Source organism: Populus euphratica, unplaced genomic scaffold, assembly GCF_000495115.2.
Source record: "Populus euphratica unplaced genomic scaffold, PopEup_1.0 scaffold20.1, whole genome shotgun sequence".
In the NCBI taxonomy this organism is placed as follows: domain Eukaryota; kingdom Viridiplantae; phylum Streptophyta; class Magnoliopsida; order Malpighiales; family Salicaceae; genus Populus; species Populus euphratica.
The window spans coordinates 682,564-699,086 of NW_011499854.1; the positions used below are offsets into that span (position 1 = coordinate 682,564).

A 16,523-nucleotide genomic window follows, 5' to 3' on the forward strand; every position below is an offset into this window, starting at 1 on the left:
GGTTACTTTTAATTTCTTTTTTATTAGTTTATTTTGATCTAAAGTTTTTTTAATAGAAACTTTTTTATAATTTTTTTCTGTATTTAATATTTGAAGAATTTTACAAGGGCTTTAATTTATAAAAAAATATTTCCAATATGTTTTACTTTGCATCAAGATCTCCGAGCAACTTCAACATTGTGCATGAACAGCCGAATTACACACTCTTTTGGTAGAAGAAAGAGAACAATCACTCCAAGTTCTAAAAGAACTAAGTGAAGATCACCGAGGTTAAAACATCTCTTCTTCTTCATAGCCGAAATCACAACACGAGAATCACCTAGTATCTCCCATCAGAAGAGAAATGTCATACAAGCCTGACAGGACTCGTTCCTGCATCTAACATCCCAGTCAATCAGATCATGCACTCAGCGTAGAGTTCTAGGAAGAGGACGTGATGATATTGGCCTGAAAAAAGGTTTACAGAGAAAGCAAGGATCATCCATACAATCAACTAAACATCCAGGGGCAATATTGCACCGTCTTAAATCTTCATTCAGAGCTTCTCTACCCATTAATACACTTCACCATCCTAATGAAGGATCGGTTGCTGTGGTAGCTTTTAAGCAAACAGCTGGAAGGAAAATATTTGCCTTGAACAGATAACTATAACCTCCATCTCTGTTTTGCTAGCATTGCCAAGTTAAACGCCTCAAGATCTTTAAAACCCATACCAACCTGATCTTTGTGCTCGTAAAACGAACGCCAGCTTAACCAGTGTGTTTTCCTTCGGGGACACCTTTAACCACAGGTTCTCAACTCTCAAGCACGCCCTTTTCTGGCAATGGATTTATACATGTGTATCATGGACTTGTCCAAATAAGCACAAAAAGTATAACCACTCTTCGGGACATTTCCACACAATATATGAAGACCAATGATGAATAGAAATTGTTCCTGATCATCCCTCGATGAGAAGAAAAAAAAGAGAGAGAAGCCATCTAAGCTGCAGGATGCACATGCTGCAGTTGCATTGTTGACCAAGACAGTTGGCAACAGAAAAACAATTTTTTTATGATTGAAGCAAGAAAGCAAATACAGGTCTTCACGTGACCCATGCACTCAATTTCAGCAATATACAATCAACGGAGTAACCAAGCAAGTGTGGACAACATTCTAGACCAATAAAAAAACAAGACTCTCCGAAAATTTCAAGGCTATACAAGGTGTCACAGTTAACCATCTATTCTCTTTTCGGTGGATAAAACAATAATAGAGTATCAAACATGATTAAGAACTTTCCTGCAGCCTGTATATCGTAATTTCCTGCTGCTTAAAGTAGCGACGATCCTCTTCATCAACCAGAACAAGATTCAAATAATACTTAACACTGAACTTGTTGTTAATGTTGCGATGAGTTGGTGTCAGTTCATAAGGGCTAAGAAACAATCTGATGGGAATCGATTCACCTGAAACAATATCCAAATGCTTGTATGTCATTGCCATGGAGAATAACAAAAAAAGAGGATATTTCCTGACTCAAGTATAAGAAAGAGATCAAAACATACATAAATTTGAAAATAAATAAATAAATAAATAAAAGATTCATTTAAAACTCAGGTCAGCGTTTACTTGTGAAGTAGAAACACTGGTCAAAAGACTTTTCAACTCATCACAAAGATAATTTGTAAGTGGAGTATGGTAGTTCGTGCTGCGTTTCATCATATACCGCCTCAGTGGTTATTTTGGTTAGATTACAAGAAATTTCAATAATGATGGTGAACATACCTCTGACAGGAGCACCATCCATCAACTCAAATTTAGCTAGTGTCTCCGTCTCCACATGTGTATTGGCCCCTGATCCTGTTGATTCTCGACGCCTGATCTCAAGATCCATATTTTTTATCTTGATTCTTACTAAAAGAAAATATATCTTTCCAATAATCACATCTTTTAGATGATACCTGCATAGTTTAATTTCAAATGAGTCAATAGGGAGATCCTTCAAAGTCACATAGCAGAAATTTCAATCAGTTCTACAACTAAATAATTTAGCTCCCAAGTGTGCTGCTAAACAAACTGTTTGAACCACCCAGTTTAGACACATCAAAGTGCAATGACCGGAAAGGCACCTTGGTTGATTAGAAGCCACAGCTGAACATAGCCAACAACCACAAGAACAAGAATTTTCAAATTACAGATCTGATTGTCCTTCCACACTTGGATTACTAAGGCCCAAAGAAGAGCATAACAAGCATAATGAGATTGAAAAAAGCCTATTCACAGAATCTATATTGTCTTACTTGCTTTTGTTGTATTCAAATTCAATGTGCAGGCAATCTTCAATGCCAACTTCCATCTGCAAAAGTTGTTAGGAGTTAGTAAGAATATAAAGAGTTAGACTAGTCAAAAAATGGACATCCAGGGCACAAAACTATCTGGTTATTGTAAACTGTGACTATTGCAAGGTTGCTATTCATCACTTTGTACATTAAGGAGTTGTCTACTTGAAACTACCAGAGGCATCACAATGAGTTGAGACATGGACAGTGAAGCTCAGGTTTCAGGTACAGATAGTAGAATTTTGCACTTACCTTGATGCAGTTGTTGATTGTTGGAGGAGGGGAATAGTTGCGAACCTGGTACATAAAAATGAAATACAAGACAAGCACAAAAGGTGTTAATAAAAAAGGCATGTGAATAGTATGCACTGAATTAAACATGATGCAGCTATTATAAAACCGTTCAGGCTAAATATGTGAGGTCAATGTCTAATTTGCCATAATAATGACACTCTAAGCTCCCAAAAATGCACTCTGCTATACAGATAAAACAAGTTCATAAACCAACAAGAAAAGGCAACTTGATTTGTCCCATTTGCAAAATACAAGACAATAGTCTAAGAGATATACTGATAAACATCAAACTGTGTGGGCGCGCGCGCACTTGCCCACACATGAGAGAGGCAATAAGTTTTTCAAAAATTACCACAAGGTCCTGGTATTCAATTATGCTTCCTGCATAACCACGAGTGACAGTCACTTTCAAAACATACCTGTAGAAGGCAAATGAGCAAATCATTAAGAAATCAATTAACTATTATAATATCATTCATCTATTTCATTTCACAAAATTTAGTTATTTTAGATCTCCATCCTGAGTACCAAGCAACTAATTATTCCTAATCTTATATTATTCCACCACTCCTTTTGTACTTCACTCTTATCTCTATTCTCTCCATGCTATTGAGTGTATTGATGCTAAAAATTAAAGTGGTAATTGTGAAAAAAAACACATCTCCAATAATTTGTATATTAAGACTATCGATGTACATTAGGATGAACTAGTGCAACAGCTATTTTACTCCACAGGCTGAACTTCAAAGATGACAAATTAAAGGTAAAGAAACATGAAATGCCAACAGTTTGATAGAGATATATTTATGATCAAGAAATGATACGAGATTGTGATATTATTCTTAATTGGTTTTTGCTTCAATTGTAGAAATAAGTAATCAACTGCAGCCTTGTATTTTTAAATTACTCAATAACCAAATTAAAGTCATGCCATGCCTTGACATGTAAAACAATGCATGGAGCTACCATGTTTACCATTGCTTCCATGTTTTAGTAGCAGATGAGGACTAGTGCAATTGGATTATGAAAACTTACAAAGAGAGAATCTAAAACCATTCTCAAAACTGCTTATACTGAATTTGAAATAATTTGCAGAGGAAAACTAACAGCACAATGTCCACAAAACACCTTGAAATAATCAACAGAAAGGATAAGGAAAAAAATATTTAACTTGCAAATTTTAAGACTAAATAAGTGGTATACCTGAGCCTCACATTCACCCCATTATACGTTTCATATGGCATTTCAACTGTGGAAAACTCAAATGGATACGTCTTTCTTTCATATATTTCTCCAGGAACATCTAATTCACGTACTGCAAAGCAAGAGAAGGTGGAATCACGTCTGAAATCCAATCAATTATTGTTTGGGTACAAATATGGCTATTTCCAAGGTTGTGAGCAGAGTGCAATTGAGGGGGCAGTTATATATCGTTGATAATTCTATAGCAGATAAAAGTACGCAACGATACATAAAACATGAAATTTATAAAGAAAGATAAAGTAGCATGCATGGTACACACTATTTTTCAATTCTATACAAAACAAGGAGTAAATAAATAATAAAAATTTGAGGGCTTAGTAGGGCACCCATTTCTCCAAATAGCACAGCATGTGTTTGAGACACTGAACCATTATAAGTTCAACCTTTTTATCAGAAGTTAAATTGTAAACCCAGGCCATTGGTTATTGTGCTTCCTCTTCAATGACCAGCTTCATCATTGGCAAAACAATTCACCAAGGATTTTACTAGGAAGGACTTGGGAGGTAACCCCAACCAAATTAAAGGGTTCACTGGTTTTCAAGTCAGGTCAGCTGATCCAATCTGGTTTTCAATATCATTGCAATGAAAAAAATAGACTTCCACATGCTTAACAGGAACCGTGTAAAGAAAACACTAAAATTAAGGCAATAAAAATCATTTATAGAATACTCACCAAGCGACGTGAAGTCATAAAAATTGCCTCTATCAAAATACATCTCTGCAAAGTAGAACAAAAGGTTCCTTAAATCTTTGGAAAACAATTCAAGGACAAAATAATGCATGCATGCATGCCGGAGAGCTGACACGGATTAAAATGCAAATAGTACAAAACAATCCAATTTCAACCAAGTAGAAAACAGAGCAGTTCAAAATCACTGTAGGATAGCTAGCAAAGCTCATAAAGTTCATTAATGTTTATTTTAAAAAGAAACAAAGAAGTAGTTATAAATTATTATTATTATTATTTTGGTACAACTAGCATTAGAAGCTTTTTATATTTTTTTAATTAACGAAGAATATTCAGAGAGAGCCAATCCAACAACAGGTTTAAAATTACTTGTCTGGTTTTGTATCATGCCTGAACCATTAACAAAAACAATCCTGAGAAGAGAACCAGAATATTTAACAATATTTTTATTTGAAAATTAACAAAAGGCAATATTTGAAGTTTGGACTCGACTGCCAATCATGGATGAATGAATAACAGCAAAGGGTAAGTTTGATGGGAGGCGGGGTTACAAAGAGAAACCATTTTGTTTCAAGAAATGAAAGAAGCAACTCAACGCACAGCAGTTGCAAATGGCAAGAAATGCAATGAAAAAACTTGACTAACCAATTTGGCCAAGAAGTTCAACTTTAACACCATTGTGGTCAACTTTCTTCCCTTGGAGAGGCTCTATAGAAATCTGAAGGGAAAAAAAAAATTATTAATGAAGAAGCCAAGATGAATCAAGCAAGATATACAGCATTAATACAGAGCACCTGTCCAGCAATGTTTTCTTGACTGTGGAAGAGGGGAACCATAACTGTTTGACCATTCTCCTTTTTCACCGGAACCTACCAATCAGCCCAATGTGATTTGATTTGATGAGTCCACAATCACAAACAATGATGGATGGATGGGATCCAGTTGATTAAAATTGAAATTAAAAAAAACACCTGCTTGCGATTTTTTGCATCGGAAAAAGTGGTGGAGATATTACACGAAGGCTTGAAAGCTCCAATTAGGTAATTCTGATCACCCATTCAATTTGATTAGTAAACTCTCAAATTTTATCACCAAACACACCAAAAAAAAAAAAAGGAATAATAATAATAATTAATGAAGAGACAAAGATACCATTCTGTATAATTGAATTGAATTTAGCTCAAATCGTCAAGTATCTGCAAAACCGAGCCGATCAAAAAAGTAATAAGCAAAAATGAAGCTGTGATTATGCAGTCAAACAAAAAGAAAGCGAGGGCTTCCAGGTAATGAAATGAAATGAAACCCTAACGCGAAAGCTAACTCACCCACAGAAAGAGGGAGTCAGTTATGAGCAAAGATCTTAAATAAATAAATAGGGACTTTGGATTCTACTTTCTACACAAACAAACATTTGAAAGGTTAGTTTCCTTCCTGTCTTCTTCTTCTTTTTCCCAGTTAATATTATTATTATTATTATTATTATTAAGCATTAAATGAAAAATAACATGACGTGCTTGTTGATACTTGAGATGGTAATGGAGTCAATACGTAGAAATGGACTGCAGAGCTATTTATCCTCAAATGAAATTAGCGGCTAATAATGGGTTGAATAACTAGTTATCTTAAAACCAAATTAGTGTCCGCTAATGAAATGAAGAACTAGAATCTTATAATTATATAGTTATAGTAAAGATTTAGGATTAAAGAATTTGTTTTTTTTATGGTTTTAAATTTGAGTCTTTAATTGCTTAGTTGCTTATACGATGGTATTTGAATTCTTGATTACTTATATGATGGTCACTAAAGGCTTATATGATTGTTAACTTCAAGATCTGTGAAATTAATCGTGATGCACGTAAATTGCCCCGAACACCCATATTAATCTAAAAAAAACTAGAATCTTATAATGCAACAAGTGCTCGATAATGGGCTAGAAAGCTAGTCCGATAATGGGCTAGAAAAATAGTCTACTGCTCGAAACTGAGTTGATTAAACCAGTGAGCTAAATTAGTTGGCTAAAAAAATGGTCTGGTTGACTGCTATTACCACAAAAAAAATTGCTACGTCTTTAACATTATCGAAGAAGGAAATTGTCTATCAATCTGCAAGGAAAGTTGGGGTTATTACACCTGCAATGTTCTTTTTTTATTTTTTTATTTTCTATTTTTTTTAATCATTTTAGTTTTTTTTTTTTAACTCTAACCCTTTTGTATTGAGTTCATTTAAAATTGAATTTTATGGTTTATTTTTATTGGTTTTATCATGATGTCAATTATAAATTCTAACATTCAATTTTATTAATTTATAATAATAGAAACTTTAAGGATCGGATTTAAAACTAGGATAAATATTCAACCTCTTTTTTTCATTGAACATGGACCATGTTTTTCTTTTATTTTGATCCATGTTTCTTAAGGTTTTCATGTTTTTTTTAGTCATTGTTTTAGCATTTTCACTCTCTAAATTTAAAAAGAATAAGGAGGGTCGCAGGGAAAAAGGGAAGGAGAGAGGAGGCTAGTTTGTTACCCGCTATCAGGCACCAAGAAAACTATTTTCTTTCATCGTAGGGTTTCATTTAGCAAAAAAAGTTGCTTTGTAGGGTTTTTAACCGTCCATTTTGATATACCAAAAGTTATTTTCTTTGCTTCTGTATTTTAAAAATAATTTTTTATTTATTTTAAATTAATATATTTTTAATATTTTAAAATTATGTTGATATGCTAATTTTAAAAATAATTTTTTTAAAAATAAAAAAATTATTGAAATACATTTTAATACAAAAAATAATTTAAAAAATAATCATAACTATAAATTAATATTTTGAAATGTTTTTTTAATTTAGTTAATGTGTTTTTTTTAAGATTGAGAGCTAATTTGAGCTTATGAACATTATTAAGGAGTTTAATAAATTTTTAGGTTATTTTTTTATTAAAAAATAAAAACAAGTTTTTTTTAAATCCAATGGATTGGAACCTAACTTTCCCAGCCGCTTGATGTGGTTGATGATCATACTAGGGCAACATGTCAGCTTTCACTACACTCGACATGCCATCCTCTTTTCTTTTCTTTTTAGCAGACAACATGTTTGTAACCTTGTGGGGCCTGGCCTTCTTTTTTATGGTCTATGCCTAAGTGTCATGGCTTTATTTGTAAAAATCTTTGATTTTTTTTCTTTTTTAATTTAAATTCATTAGAATGAAATAACTTAAAATATATTTATGATATTATTTTATTATACATTTTTCATCTTTTTTATGGGATTCATTTTTTTTTATATATAATTTCATTAAACGCTCTTTCTGGACAATCTTTTAATTTTTTTTATTTTTTTATAATATTTCAAAGAAATTAGTATTATAATTTATCTTTCTTTATATATATATATATATATATCTTATGAATGACCTTTATTTGCATGATATATTTATAAAAATAAAAATTATATTTTTATAAGAAAAAATAACCTCAAATGTAAAAAAATATAAATTGAAAAGAAAAATCATGGTTAAATATTTGAATACTTATCTTCATGTTGCTTTTACAGGAAATATTATGGTTTTATTTTAGTATTTAATTACTATTAATAATTTTTTTATTTTATCAATTTATACATTTTAAAACTTATTTCATTAAGCTTGAACAACATCTTTATATTTTTTAATTAAAAAAATACGATGCAAAAAAGCATTTGCAATATTAACATATTTTTCTACTATATGAAAAACTAACTTGAGATTTTACCTTCGATCGTAGCATATTCAACAACTTTTTTTTATCATTTTAATGCATATAATTTTATTTTTTTTATTAAATATGTACATCAATTCTTTGATTCATATTCCTTTTTTTTCCCTTCATGTTAAAAAATGCATTGACAATCGTATGCTGAAAATTCATTTTTTTTTGTTAATTTTTTTTATCTGACCTGTGCCAAAACATGGGTTAGCTAAGTATTTACCCATGTCCGATTGAGTTATATCTCAAATGGTATATAATTTTGTCATCCTTATCCCAACCTCAGGTCCATTGTTGGAGCTTCTCGACCTAACCTTTGAAGATATATGGGATTTTAGGGCAGGTAAGTTTCCATGGTAACAAGGCATGACTAGTTTATTTATTTTTTATTTTTATTTACATAGATGTCTCACTAGCTTGTATTTGCATGAGTCCTGAAATAAATAATTATATAAATCTTTAATAATTTTTAAATTTATAGAACTACTGCTAATGATCTAGAAAGCAAACCTACATCTAGACTACTTCATGTTTTTCTCTTTTTCTCACCGTAGGAAGTGTGAAGCAATTGAAAGACTATAATGTTTTTGTATTTGTGTACCATACATACGAGTTTTATACTAATAGGATTACAATACATTTCCTACTTTACTCAAATAACTTAAACTTTTATATCTATACAATTCCAGTAACTCAGAATCATATCTCCTCGTACCTCCTAAGTTTGCTGCTATAATCTTGACGCTTCATGTGGCTTGTATAGCTGACAATCACTCAAGAAACTTATCTTTCTTAGCTTTAGTTACAAGTACTTGATCCTTTATACCTCACAATCTAGAGGGTAGAGCACGAACACTAAGATAGTTTTGCACTTGTTTGTTTTTTATTGCTGGTAAGGGCTTGGTCTGGCATTTGCCAATTGAACTCTACTGCAAAGAAACTGAGCCACTAACTGTTTACTGCAAACTTGATCTCTAACGAGGTCAAAATTTAATTCGATGTGTTTTTTATTTTGGCACAAAACACAATATTAAATCTGGGATAAATTGCTCCAATGTTGCCACACTATAGGATTGGAGCTTGTTGTTGAGGAAAACCAAGTTCAAATAAAACCACCTTGATCCATGTAGGTTTTGATGTTTAGAGCCTTATATCATGCATCAGTACTACTGTGAGCTAAGTAGGCTGTTATTTACAGTTCCAAAAGACCAAGTGTTTCTATATACATGGAAAGTAATTTAAAGAACTCAGGTCTTTGACAGTAAATATGTCCTTCAAACAGTTAATTACATTATTGATGGCAGCTGAACTTGAACCCGTTACGAAGATATCATCAATTAACATAAATAAAAATATAAACAACAATTATAGTTGTATCGAAAACAAAGAGAGAAGTATCATCTCTGTTCATGGAAATGTAAGGACTTGAGCTTGTCTGAAAGTTTAGAAAACCAAGTTCCTGGAGCTTGCCATAAACCATAGAGGGATTTATACAACTTGCAGACGTGATTGAGATATGGAGGATGAACATAACCCTATGGTTAAGACACGAACACTTCTTCTTGTAAATCACTACGCAAAAAGGCAATTTGTACATCAAATTGCTTGATAATCCAATTGGAAAAAACTGCAACGGAGGGTATCAAATAAATAGTTGCATGTTTAATAACTCGACTAAAGGGCTCAGAAAAGCAAATTCCTTATTGCTGGTGGAATCCTTTGGCGACTAAACAAGATTTGTAATGCTCACGAGTCCCATCTACTTTATTTTTAATTTTATAAACCCAACAACATCCCACAATATTGGTAACAGCTGAAGGTAAAACTAATGACTAAGTGCTATTTTGTCGCAAAGCAGAGAACTCCTTGCCAGTGAGCATACTTGGATGCTTCAGTAAATAGCACTAAATTGTTATCATCAACATAAAATATTATTATCAACATACTTGAGAAGAAAGAAATGAGCATGAAACTCAAAGTAAATATTATTATCAACATAAAATTGTCCATATTCATGGTCTAATGCTACAAGCATGCAAGTGATAATATCAACATATGTTATAGACTGTCCAACAATGGCTAACTCGTCTGTAAGTCTCTTGATGAAAATAAGATAATTTGTGGCAGATTGATTTCCCTTAGTTGCAGTGGCCAATTGTTTGCGTATTTGGAAAATTCTTGCATAAGATCTGGAAGAAAAGGTTTCCCCAAGAGCATGCCACACAGTGTGAGATGTTGTATAATTGACCATTTGTGCAAGCACACCTTTAGCGAGGGAAAACAATTTAGTTTGTTTTTCATGGCTTGGGTTGGTGTTGGTATGAAGAGATTCTGACCCCTAAAATAAGGCACTATCTATGCTTTCCAGGGAAGATAAATAATTATTTGACGGCGACCACATTAGATATGGAAATAATAGAAGAATGATTGGAAAGTTTAGTTTCAGAATTGAGAGAGAAGGAAGAGGACGAGGAAGACAGATAGACGCTGGTCTTTTAAAGCTTTGATACCATGTAAAACAAACTAAAATGTTTCTGTACGCGTATTTGTGCAGCATACATATGAGTTTTATAGTACTAGGATCACAACGGAATTCCTACTTGAATAATTCAAACTCCTATATCTATATAATTTAGGAAACTCAAGATCATATCTCCTCATAGTTATCCTTCCAAGTTTGTTGCTATAATCTGGACGTTCCTGGTAAATGTTTTTTTCTTTTCCAACAAGGTTAGATCTCTTGCAGAGAGGTTGGAGGAAGTAATGGTGTGGTGTATATTATATAGCTTTTTTTTTTTTTTTTGTAATGTATTATTGCTCGTCCTACTAGTATTTATTTATCAATGCTCTTTAATTTCTCTGCCTGTCCAGGAAAACAACTTGAATGCAATGCTGCAGATATAATTATTATTATAAACTCAGGAACCGTCCCTTCTGCATATTCGCTTCGGTTTGAAGGAAATGCAGAGGGTCCCGTCCCAGCCCCAAAATCCAATTGAAAGCTTTGCTTTGATGCAGAACAGCAGGAGCATTTACGAGGAAATCTGAAATTTCCACACTCCATTTTCAAAGTAGGTCCCCTACATAAATACGCTCTTGCATGCCTGTCTCCTGCCAAGAATCTTAGTGGCTTCATGCATTAAATGAGTGATTTCCCTTCAAGATTCGCAAGTCCAAATCCAAAAATCTTAATCAAGATCAGCGTTGTTCTTGTTGAAATCTTTTGAATAGAATCCCGAAACGATGTCATTTTAAGAATTGAGACCATACGAACAACTCAACATCTGCTTGATATTGATCGATCCCACAAATCTCTGATCACTACGAGCAGCTATGCACAATTCCTTTTTAAATAAGAGCCCAAATGGTTTATGCTAAGCTAAATATTAGACACGAAAGAAATGGAGGATGTAGATATAGAACCAGCTCCCTCCAGGCTCCCAGTAGACTACTGAAGATGAGAAATCCTACTGCAAATATTCATGAACCGTAAATTCTGTTCTCCAGCTATGGCAATCAATAACAAACACCTACTGCAATTATTATTGAGTGTTTTAAAATACATTAGCTTCTGCTCTTTTTTTTACGTTTTTTATTTGAAAAAATATTAAATTATTATATTTTTATTTAATATTTTTTAATCATTTTAATATACTAATATTAAAAAATTAAAAAAATCATTTTCACAAAAGAAAAACTTTTTAAAAATTTCTTTTATTAATGTAACAAACATACATTAAGTTAATATGTATTAAAAGCTTGTTTGAGAACAGTTTAAAACCATTTTTTTTTAAGTTTTGAATTTTTTATTTAAAATTTTATATATATATATATATTTAAAGATGTCAAAAATAATTTTTAAAAATAAAAAAATATTATTTTAATATATTTTTAAATAAAAAATATTTTAAAAAATAACCATTATTATGCTATATTATAAAAGTTATTAATATTATGGTGAAGGTATTTTTTATTGGTAAAAATATCAAAATATTTTTTTTAATTTTTTTATTTTAACATATAAAAAATTAAAAAGTAATAAAAAAGATTTTAATTTAATAAATTTTAAAATAAAACACACTTTTAAAATTTACTTAAAATAATATATAATAAGTTTTTTTTTTATAATAAACATGTAATTAGTTAGCTATTGCTAGTCTCCTCCTGCTATGAATGCCCCGTGCATGCACAGAAAACTAAAATCATGGAGCATGATGAGGATCAATTAATACAAATTATGGATAAAAAATTAACAGAAACTTATACAATAATATGTTATTAATTGCTACAACTTGATCAATTTAGTTTGTTCTTCGAAAATTAAAAAAAAAAATCAGAAAATCAAATTAAAAGAAAAAAAAGAATAATAGCAATTGCTTTAGCAAAAACACGAAACGTCGTGGGTGGAACCGATGGATGATTGTCAATGTTGCAGACGCAAAAGAATATTTCTCAACATGACCGACTCACCTGTGACTCACATCTTCTTAATCATCCTTCTCCTTGTGCAACAATATTAGAAGAAAAAAAAATTAGAAACCGTGCCATTAATCCTTGTAATATATCATCTCATGCCTGCCAGCAACCTGCCTCTTAGTAGTAGGGAATTGTTGGGGGAGGAGGAGATGCATACGATACTCCTACAATCGGTGGAAGTGGAACTGTGTTCTCAATTGCTGGCGGCGGCGGCGGCAATAGAGTCGGTGGTGGTGGTGGTGATGCGTATGAATTATGGGGAGGTGGCGGAGGACTTTGTTGATGGGATATTGATGGTGGATAATGCCATTGTTGTTGATGAGGGGGTGGTGGAGGTGATTGCGGGTGGTGGTAGCTTGGCGTAGGTGGCGGCGGCGATTCTGGAGTGATACATCCAGTTGATGGTGGAGGTGGTAGGGGAAGCCATGGTTCTTGTGAAGGCGGCGGCGGCGATGGTGGCGTCTGATACAATGGAGGTGGAGGTGGACTGGAAGCTGCTTTAGGTGGGTAATACTCTACTGGTGATGGAACTGGAGCTGTAGAGTGGGTTGGAGGAGGAGAATGTGTATATCCACTCGTTGGTGGAGGGGGTGGTGGTGGTGGAGGGGGTGGTGGAGACTTAGTGTGGTAAGTTGGTGATGGTGGAGTCTGACACAGTGGAGGTGGAGGTGGAGGTGGAGGTGGAGGTGGAGGTGGAGGTGGACTAGAAGCTGCTTTGGGTGGGTAATACTTTACTGGTGATGGAACTGGAGCTGTGGACGGGGTTGGAGGAGGAGAATGTGTATATCCACTCGTTGGTGGAGGGGGTGGTGGTGGAGAGGTAGTGTGGTAACTTGGTGATGGTGGCGTCTGACACAATGGAGGTGGAGGTGGACTCGAAGCTGCTTTGGGTGGGTAGTACTTTACTGGTGATGGAACTGGAGCTGTGGACTGGGTTGGAGGAGGAGAATGTGCATATCCATTTGTTGGTGGAGGGGGTGGTGGTGGTGGACAGTTAGGGTGGTAACTAGGTGCTGGAACTTCAGCTGACTGCTTTGGTGGCGGTGGTGCTTGGTATTGATGGTAAGGCGGGGGTGGTGGTACATGGTAATGTGTACCGGGTGAGACTTTTTTGATAGGTGGCGGTGCTGCATGATTTGAATGGTAATGGCTGGGTGGAGGAGGAGAAGATGGTGGCGGCGGTATACGGTGATAAGTTGGTGGCTGTTGCTTTACAGGTGGAGGTGGAGATGGTGGTGGAGGCGGTGGTGGTGGAAGATGTGTTCTGGGCGACACTTTTTTACTAGGCGGTGGTGGGGATGCAAAATGTGGAGATGGCGGCGGATGGAAAGACCTTGTAGGAGGTGGTGGAGGGTGTGATCTGGTGGAAGGTGAAGACTTGGAAGTGGGTGGTGGTGGGGATGCAAAGAATGGCTTTCTAATGGGTGCAGGATTTGGTGCTGGCCTTCTAACTGGAGAACCTCTCCGCGGCTGTCGTGGTGGTGTTAATGGAGAGCCACTTCCACCTCCGCCACCACTGCCACCGCATTTGAACTTGCTGCAGTCAACAGGGCGTGCAGCTTCAGAAGAACATTGCTTGGCTGATCTCTGATTTGTCTTTCCAGGAATACAATTCTGGGTACCATTGGAGATGCCTCCGATAGCAGCACAGCTAGGAGCTTCGCCAGTGAAATAGTTGAAAGAAAAGGTGAAGTTTTGCAAGTTAGGCAACTGGCAAACACTGGCAGGTATAACACCTGTGAAACTGTTGTGTGCAATGTCAAGTTGCTCAACACTCTTCATGTTTCCAATACTGGAAGGAAGAGAGCCTTGAAGATGATTGAAGCTCACGTCAAAAACAGTTACTTCCTTGAGCATCCCGATCTGGGGAGGCAAGCATCCAGTGAGATTGTCGCTCATGAGAATGATCTCGTTCAGGGTTTTGCCCATCTTTCCGATGCTGCCTGGAATGCACCCACCAAGGTTGTTGTTCGCAAAGACAAGAACAGAAACAGGAGAGTTCCCAAGATTCTCTGGGATGCCAAACTGGAACCTGTTGTCGTTCAAGAAGATAGCATCAAGAGGCTTGTCAAAGAGCTGGGAGGGCACAGAACCTTCAAACTCGTTGAAGCGCAGATCCAAGTACTTGAGGGAAGGCAATGAGAGAACAACCTTCGGAAATTTGCCCACAAACCGATTATTGCTGAGGTCCAGCTCATGTAGAAGCTTCATTTTGCTGAAACTATTGGGCACCACTCCACAAAATCTGTTGGAGTTGATGTGGAAGAGTGCCAGATCGGTGAGAAGGCCGAGCTCGGTAGGGAGGTAGCCAGCAATGTCAGCATGGTTGAGGTCAATGCCAGCCACCACCCTTACTTTCTTGTTCTGGGGAGATGGAGCACAAAAGATCCCCATGTAAGAGCACACGTCTGAGCCCTTCCAGTTGGCCGTGAAGTTGAATGGGTCTGAATGGATGGCTTGTTTCCATGACTGCAAGGCAATGTAGGCTCTGCGGATCCTAGGGTTCTCAAACTTGAGGTTTGGATTTACGTCTATATCATGATCTTCATCTTCATGGGCTGCAGAGGAGATCTGGAAGAGGAAAGAGGAAGTGGAAACAAGCAAGAAAAGAATCAAGAATAAGCGAGGAGGAGGACGAGGAGGAGGAGATGACATTGATGCTTGCCTGTATGAAGAGAAGCAAGTCACATGAAGGAGAGAGTTGGTGTCATATGAGATACGCTGGACAGTGTGCCCTTTCCCATCTCCCTATACTTAGTTTTATAAAGCCCTTGTTTTAGCCTTTTCATTGCTGTAGTTTCGCTCTTTTTACTTGCCACCCTACCTCTTTTTTTCATTTTTTTTTCCCCTTAATGTTCAATTGTTTATTCATTTTAACAGTACCAAACCCCAATCTAATCCATTTGAGTTCAAATTTTTATTCATTTAACCAGTACTAATTAACATTTAATTTAGAGGTTAGCACCGCTGCTGCTGGGTGCTTTAAAAAATAGTTGTTTCAGCCGAATTTGAAATCATAACATGCTGGCACGTCTATACAAAACAGGAAGAGAAATGAGAAATGTTATTGTGAGTGGAGACCCAAATGTTTCCAGCCTATCTTCATTGCGTGTGCGTTGAAGTAGTGTTAATGGCTTTATCATCATTGATTTTTAAAATATTTTTTTATTTAAAAAATTATTTTTATATTGATCCATCAAAATAATTTTAAAAAGTTAATTTAAAACAAAATAAATAAAAATTTTAAAAAAGGATTAAAGTCTAATAAAAAAATATAAATTTATTGTCATCGTTTATCTACCTAGAGCTGGAGACGACGTGTTGGCACCGTCTCAGTCTAGGTAAAGAAACGACAAGGCAATCAGTTGACCACTACTTTTCTTTTCCAAAAAGGAGAGGAAAAAAGGGATCATCGATTAGTTGCATAGCTGTTCTCCTTGTGCTTTTTGAGGTAAACAAAAAGGACCTAACTAGCTAGTTACCACGAGCACAGACATGTAGTTGGCCCTGTTCCATTTCTTCGACACGGACCATTCTCGGTTTCGAATCAATCAGAATGAGGAACATGAACTGAACTGAGCCCCATACGTCTTAAGAAAGAAATTTCATGAGACAAGTGGTATCACGTTACTCTTAAATAAAATATGAATGCTCTGGCATAATAGCGGACCCATAAATGGGATACAAATCAATGTCTTTCTTTCCTTTATATATATATATATATATGAAAAAGACATTACAGCCTA

The 16,523-nt window shown here is 35.1% G+C and overlaps 2 protein-coding genes and 1 long non-coding RNA gene across 5 annotated transcripts; 1 reads left to right on the forward strand and 2 right to left on the reverse strand.

The window, feature by feature from the left end:
• Positions 1-1,028: 1,028 nt before the first annotated feature.
• Positions 1,029-6,049, reverse strand: LOC105122497 (vacuolar protein sorting-associated protein 26B). 2 transcript variants are annotated; one of them, XM_011021624.1, is made up of 12 exons: positions 5,892-6,049; positions 5,719-5,762; positions 5,538-5,612; positions 5,361-5,435; positions 5,212-5,284; positions 4,552-4,596; positions 3,819-3,930; positions 2,968-3,034; positions 2,574-2,618; positions 2,283-2,338; positions 1,768-1,943; positions 1,029-1,448 (listed from the first exon to the last, which is right to left on the reverse strand). In XM_011021624.1, exons 2-12 carry the CDS (start codon positions 5,719-5,721, stop codon positions 1,270-1,272), a joined length of 906 nt encoding a protein of 301 aa, XP_011019926.1. In that variant the 5' UTR covers positions 5,722-5,762; positions 5,892-6,049; the 3' UTR covers positions 1,029-1,269. The 2 variants fall into 2 exon arrangements, with proteins under 2 accessions (XP_011019926.1, XP_011019925.1); XM_011021623.1 differs by having other exon boundaries at positions 5,848-6,049.
• Positions 6,050-12,543: 6,494 nt separating this feature from the next.
• LOC105122500 (leucine-rich repeat extensin-like protein 2) lies at positions 12,544-15,650 on the reverse strand. The gene is made up of 2 exons (XM_011021625.1): positions 13,563-15,650; positions 12,544-13,346 (listed from the first exon to the last, which is right to left on the reverse strand). The coding sequence occupies exons 1-2, from the start codon at positions 15,430-15,432 to the stop codon at positions 12,895-12,897; spliced, it is 2,322 nt and encodes a 773-aa protein (XP_011019927.1). The 5' UTR covers positions 15,433-15,650; the 3' UTR covers positions 12,544-12,894.
• Positions 13,172-13,850, forward strand: LOC105122498 (uncharacterized). Of its 2 annotated transcripts, none has more exons than XR_841700.1 (3): positions 13,172-13,253; positions 13,464-13,597; positions 13,772-13,850. It is a non-coding gene; the product is annotated as an uncharacterized LOC105122498 (long non-coding RNA). The 2 variants fall into 2 exon arrangements; XR_841701.1 differs by having other exon boundaries at positions 13,217-13,253; positions 13,470-13,597.
• Positions 15,651-16,523: the final 873 nt, after the last annotated feature.

What these genes read in the sequence shown, in the direction of transcription:
- LOC105122497 (XM_011021624.1), bottom strand. An exon ending in TGAACTTCTTGGCCAAATTG is followed by an intron (nt 4,597 to 5,211) that starts GTTAGTCAAGTT and finishes TCTACTTTGCAG; the next exon opens with AGATGTATTTTGATAGAGGC. An exon ending in TTATGACTTCACGTCGCTTG is followed by an intron (nt 3,931 to 4,551) that starts GTGAGTATTCTA and finishes CTTGCTTTGCAG; the next exon opens with TACGTGAATTAGATGTTCCT.
- LOC105122500 (XM_011021625.1), bottom strand. Translation starts at nt 15,432, where the DNA reads ATGTCATCTCCTCCTCCTCGTCCTCCTCCTCGCTTATTCTTGATTCTT. An exon ending in CCCTCCACCAACGAGTGGAT is followed by an intron (nt 13,347 to 13,562) that starts ATACACATTCTC and finishes CAACGAGTGGAT; the next exon opens with ATACACATTCTCCTCCTCCA.